The 6,306-nt window shown below is 38.7% G+C and overlaps 1 protein-coding gene across 2 annotated transcripts in view; it reads right to left on the bottom strand.

Annotated features, from left to right (window-relative positions):
- Nucleotides 1-2,372: 2,372 nt before the first annotated feature.
- The window catches only part of LOC145488054 (ATP-binding cassette sub-family C member 4-like), a 24,951-nt gene continuing 21,017 nt past the window's right edge, over nucleotides 2,373-6,306 (bottom strand). For both annotated transcript variants that reach the window (XM_081466825.1, XM_081466824.1), the window contains exon 8: nucleotides 2,373-4,865. In XM_081466825.1, coding sequence (XP_081322951.1) covers nucleotides 4,261-4,865 — 605 coding nt within the window. In that variant the 3' untranslated portion in view covers nucleotides 2,373-4,260. The remainder of the gene's footprint in view (nucleotides 4,866-6,306) is intronic.

Genomic DNA, 6,306 nt, shown 5'->3' with positions numbered 1-6,306 from the left:
GCAGGTTTAAGTAGAGGGTCCCCTATACCTCTTCTGAAAACAGTTTCACGCAAGAGTAATTGGCCTTTTCACGCATCACGAAAAATTCGAAAAACAACTTCACGTTCACAGAAAAAAGTAAGCAATCACGTTTCACGCGAAAATGCAAAGGCTAAATCATGTTTCACGTAAAAATGCAAATTCTATTCACGTTTCGCAAAACATACAAATACAATCATTACTAAAATGTATCTGGCAATACTGAAATGTACCACTGTAGATATAGCTGCACATGGCCATGTTTTGATAATTTCAGACTCTCTCGTCGTCAGCATGTCTAGATCTTTTGTGGATTGGGTATTATGCATGTACAGTGGAACCCCGTTAATACGGACACCAAGGGGACATGCCAAAGTGTCCGTATTATCGGGATGTCCGTATTGAGCCGTATTTAAGCGGGCTCTCAGATAAAAAGTCACGGACACATGTTTTATCGATACCAAGACTAAGGCAGACATTTTTACGGCAACAAAACGTTGTTTTGATTGTAATGTAACTGTAAAATTAAACTATGGAAACTTTATGGTCATTTAACTATGAAGGTTGACAATGCAGACTGCAGTTTGTCTGGTTACGAAGTATAGCGAAAAAGAAACTTGAGGATTTGTTTTACCTTAGGAAGTGTGATATCAAGCCTACTTTTATCAAGGTTTGATTTTAACATCACTCAGAGACTTTGTTTATTAGAACTACCATCAGGGAACTGTTCCCAGCAAGACAGCTTCCCATAAACATTATACAGTCTGTAATAGTAGCTAACGGTAAACAGCAGATTGGTGTTGATTCTGGATAATTTTTCTGACTCATTTTATAACAAGAACCAATTCTGAAACCTGCTTTTCCTGCTTAACTTTCTGAGGTCCACAATGACTCTACAATTGAGATAGCGTATTTACTCGAATAAGCGCCACAGCACTTATAACATTTTTCGTGCCTCAAATGCAGTGCTTGTTTGAGGGCAGCTTTTTTTTAAAATCAAAGGAAACTATGAGGAAGTCGTGGACACACTGCTTACAAAATGAAGTGGTCTCCTTTGATCAGCTACTATATGCTTGACCAGGTTTTGAAGATAACAAGGTCATGAAAAAAGTCAAAATAACTCTGTCCTTAAAGCACAATAAATACAGGATTTTGTTTATTACGACTGAAATGTTTATAACACCTGTGTGGTCTTTACAAACTTCCTGGAACACTTTGACCTCCGGGATTTTTGCGTTAATGTAGACCATTTTGTTTATATCCAGTTTTGTAACTGTGTTTCTTATTGTTTGCCACAAAAATATTTTGGTTGGATACTATGGACTTATAAGTTGTCCTTCTTATGTTTCCAGTTGTATTGTGTTGTTATGATTGATTCATAATTTTACTGATATACAGTAGTGCTAGCCCGAGAGTGCTGGAAGGTTCGCTCATAGTTTCACTCATAAGATTCCCTCACAAATTAAGGCTCGCTATCTAGCCAGCTGGAAGTTATTAACTCCCTTTGAGCTTAGAGGATTGACGAGCCAATGTCTCAGGAAGTTCAAAGACTCTTCGCAGCCAATATCTACGCACAAATTTGAACCATAAGTCTTTCAAACAGCAACTGGCAATGAGTCTGTTAAACTTGGGGAGGGAGAGGGGACCTAACCAAGTTTTAATAAGGAGGCTCTGCCCCAAGGTCCAAATACTTTCCTTTTTGCATAGTATTCTTTCCAGAAAAGGTTGCCCTTTCATATGCATGTAGCTTCCAGCTTGAAACCCCTTTCACATACCTACAGTAGACCCATTACATCTCTTTTCGTGGATAAATTAGCAATGAATGCTTAAAATCCCCGCCTCTTTCTCACACCTCCCGCCTGATAAAAATGTGCACTTTAGTTAACTACATGTATAGAGAGTTCCCTCCCTCCCCAGCTTGATGCAATACAAAACAAAAAGGGTATTGACACATGATTAACAATAGTTTATTTCTTGAAAACGGAAATCACAGTATTTTATTTTATTTATTTTATTCCTATCTTGGGAATTGTTTGTGCTAATTTGACTAGCTGAATGCAGAAATATGCAAAAAGATTATTGAAAGGTACACTTAATATTTATTTCAATTTTTGATTCCAATTGTTTTCATATCTCGTTTCTAGAAGAAAAATAAAATTATACGAACATGTTTGACATTTTTTCTTTTTTTTTGTATTTTATTGATATTTATATAAGTTTACAAATAAGAGTGACAATAACAATTGAAATTACATGTTTGACATGGCTTGGGTTTGACATTATTGGAGAGTAAATCTCTCGAGGCCTTATGTGCCACGAGGCACAAAGAAGCTAAGTGAAGTGAAATCTCTCTTGCAAAAAGTAGATCTACGCAGTGTCTTAAATGCTAATTTATCTAATATCTGTCACTTAATTTTAGACCATATTTACTCGATCGTGGATGCTGACTTGTAGACCTGATTCATGAAGAAATGTTCACTCTGGTCGAACTGCATAGAATGGCAAAATGTAATGTGAAGAAAACAAAATTAAAAGATAACGCAATTCGAATTTTTTTCCTTGAAGTAAGCTTATTTTGAAATACACATTAAGCTTAAATTACGGGTTTCAAATTTATGATATGAGCACCGCCAGAATTTCAATGTGTACATAAACAAATAATACAATACAGAAACAGGCTACCTTAGGCTTACCTTGGACTCTACAAGGAGAGGAAGCGAATGGAAAACCATCAAATTCCCTAGCCAAGTCTAGTTTCCTGACTTTGACTTGTATCAGTTCTTTGACCTCGCCGATAAATGACCAAAGTCATAAATACCTCTCTGAGCTTTCATCTACGTGTGAGCAAAAGTCCATAGGCAAAATACTACATAATTACAAAAACGAAACACGTGAGCCGCCAAAATGAACGCTCTCAAATTTGGAGGCCTTCGAGAAACTCGTACCCACGCTCTCTATGTTATAGGCCAAAAGTTTACATCTACACATTTGCATTATTCTGCCCCATAACAATCGTCGTGTCTACGCTTCGCGTATCCACCACTAAATATGAACGCAACAAAGGATTTTTTTTAAATTTTAATCTGAAGTTACATTTCCATTCACCGTTCGTCCCCTTGCGTACTTTTCAATTGGTGTCTTCAGTCAAATATTGATCATTTTGAACTGAAGAACCTCGCTTTTGGTTTACATCTGAGTAAGTGACACATTTGCATATTCTGCCCCAAACAATAGTCATTTCTACGCTTCGCGTATCCACGACTACAAATGAACGCGACAAACATTTTTTTTTTCAATTTTAATTCTTTGAATACCGAATTTTTGCCAAAAATACCGTTTTAACCGTTTAGTCAGGTTTTTTGCTGCCATGACGCTAAATAAACCTAAGTTTTGCTAAGAAAGCTTTTTTTTTTTTTTACCAAAAGGAGAGAATTTTCGATCGAGGATTACGGACAAAATTGAGCAATATTTCAATTCCGGGCATGCGCATAAGCCAAAATTTGGACTTGTAGGCATAGTGGACCATTTTATCACCGTTTTTGCACCAAAATTGCTGATAACGTTGTTTTTCGATTTGCGAGGTCGGAATGTCGTCGATATCTAAACCTGACCATTGTACGGAAAGACCTAGCCCAGTACTATTATCTGCTTATCAAGAATATCTGATGACATTTAAATTGATGACATCACAGGTGGTACAAAGAGCACGACCATTAATTACGCATATATGCGTAATTGGGGCTGAAAGGGTTAATTTAAAGGTACATTTTCAATCTGTGAGAAAATTTAACAGTAACGAAAAGAAACCATTCGTCACCATTCGTCCACTCGCGCACTTTTCAATTGGTGTCTTCAGTCAAATATAAATCATTTTGAACTGAAGAACATCGCTTTTGGTGAAAATAAATTTCCAATGCTGTGTTTGACTTGCTTTGCAATGAGTTTTAGTTACACTGAATTTCTTGAATAAGCGTCGCACGCGAGCCGCGACGCTTATTTGGGACCGGCGTTTATTAACTTTTTTATCCCAAATGCGGCGCTTATTCGGGAGCGAGCTTATATCCGGGGCAGCGCTTATTCGACTAAATACGGTACCCAACAACAGCGCCTTTCTGACAGGATAATTTATGGATCCCTCGGGAGGGAAAAACCACCATCTGTCGGACAAAACTGAGGGTCGCTGAGCTTTTGAGATATTTACAAATTTTCACTGTCTTCAATTCTACTAGCGTCGTTAAAAACTCAAATGGTGACTTGCTGAAGTCGACACAACTCTGCAAATTTTCCCGCTTCGTTTTTCAAAAGTAGCTCCGGTTTATCAAACTCCACCACCTTACCCCCCTCAAGCACCAAGACGCGGTCATAATCTAAGATTGTATCTACTCTGTGAGCAATGGTTATCACAGTGCAGCTATGAAATCTGCTGCGAATTGTCTCCTGTATCAATCTGTCTGTGGCGAAATCCACATTGGCCGTGGTCTCATCAAGAATAATAACCTTATTCTTTTGTAATAATGCTCGAGCAAGACACAGTAGCTGCTTCTCTCCCACGCTGAAGTTTGTTCCTCCTTCAGAGATTTTGCAATACAGCTTCCCGTCCTGGTTTTGAATTAAAGATTTGAGTTGCACTGCTTCTAATGCGCTCCAAATTTGGACATCTTCAAACTCGGTTCCAGGGTCCAGATTGAGTCGCAACGGGCAGCTGAAAAGGACAGGATCCTGGGGAATGACAGAGATTCTCGAGCGATAATTCGGCAATGAAAGATTTTGGATGTCTTGGTCATCAATAAGTATTTGGCCGTTAGGTTCAGGCATGCGCATCAAAGAGGCGACAAATGATGATTTTCCTGTAAAATATTAACAAAAGAAAAAGGTGAAGGCTTTTTATGGTAAAATTGCTTCATTCATGTTTAAAAAACCACACAGTGTTTTCTGACATTGTTGACGTTACCTAAAAACACAGTTTGTTTGTTTAATTATTATTTATTTATTTATTTATTTATTTTGCCGTTGTTTTTGTTTTGTTTTCTTTCTTTTTTTTTCACAAATAGATCTCTTTAACCAACCCCATTTTTTAATATCAGTATAAATATCCCACGAGTCACTTGAATTTTGTCGGTATACACAAGAGACTTTAGGCGAGTGTGTATACCAAGAAAATACATGTGACAAGAGGGATATTCCACGATCGAGAGAGCGTCGCATAACTATTTTATTCCTTGCATTAGAATAATACCGTCGAATATACAACGGCCCTCCTGTATTCTGATTCGCTGTATTTTCTATGGCATGGTAGAAGCATGTAATAGCATGACCTGTGGTGGCATTTGGCAATAATACCGCCAAAATTATCCAAAATGCCACGAACGGCGAAGCCTCGAGTGGTATGTGGATAATTTAGAAGCCGGGAATTTTCGGTAACGCACAAGAGACTTAAATTTCGTTTCGGTTGAAAAAACAAAGGCGCGCGTTTGCATTCGTAGCAATCACTCGAAACAAACCATTGAAGGCAAACAACATAGCTCAATAGTTCAATGAAAGTCATTTTCATATCACGTGTTTTGCAGTCATTGCAGCGGTGAGGCGACACCACAAATCAAGTTAGGGCACAAGTAAACTTCCTCCAGTATCTAATTGTTGTTTTGTTGAGAACCACCAACACCAGCTCCGTAATTTATCGTCACTTGGGAGCCATGAAAGTGCTGGAACTGCTGCTTGACAGGCTGGAGTCGCTGTGCGATCGTGCTGAATGGGCAAACTAGAAAAAAAACTGGACGGAAATTCTGAACCTGTTGGCAGACAGGAGAACTAATGATGGATGAGATCTGTCGCTGTTCTACTTCATGCTAGCGACTTCGACACGTTAATAAAGTTCTTATCTTATCTTATCTTATCGCCTTCCTCGTAGTCTGCCAGTGAACGCTCGCTTGTGTGGCCTATTACACCGTTGATAGCTCTTCTTGGCTGATTCGAAGTCTTCAGCTTCTTCACAAGCGTTTTTCTTAACGGATGGCTGGTTAACGTTCGTCCCCCTACAACCAATTCCGCTTCCAAGGCCATATTTTGCATGAAGGCGTCGATCTTATTGACACCCGTCCTCTTTTATTTGTACCACACTTCGGATTTCGGTTTGCAATAATGGCAGGATAAAATGGGCTACTGTTTGGTGTTGGGGACCTCCAGTGGCAAACAGTTTTGACTGGATGGGTCTTCGTTTCTTTCTGAGACCGCCTTGCTGGGTCTTTGTTGGGTTTTCTTCGAATGTTACGTACTCTGTGCCTTGATCGT

Source organism: Orbicella franksi, chromosome 5 (assembly GCF_964199315.1).
Source record: "Orbicella franksi chromosome 5, jaOrbFran1.1, whole genome shotgun sequence".
Lineage (NCBI taxonomy): Eukaryota > Metazoa > Cnidaria > Anthozoa > Scleractinia > Merulinidae > Orbicella > Orbicella franksi.
Note: the sequence above shows the minus strand (reverse complement) of the source record. Positions and strands in the feature narration are given on the sequence as shown.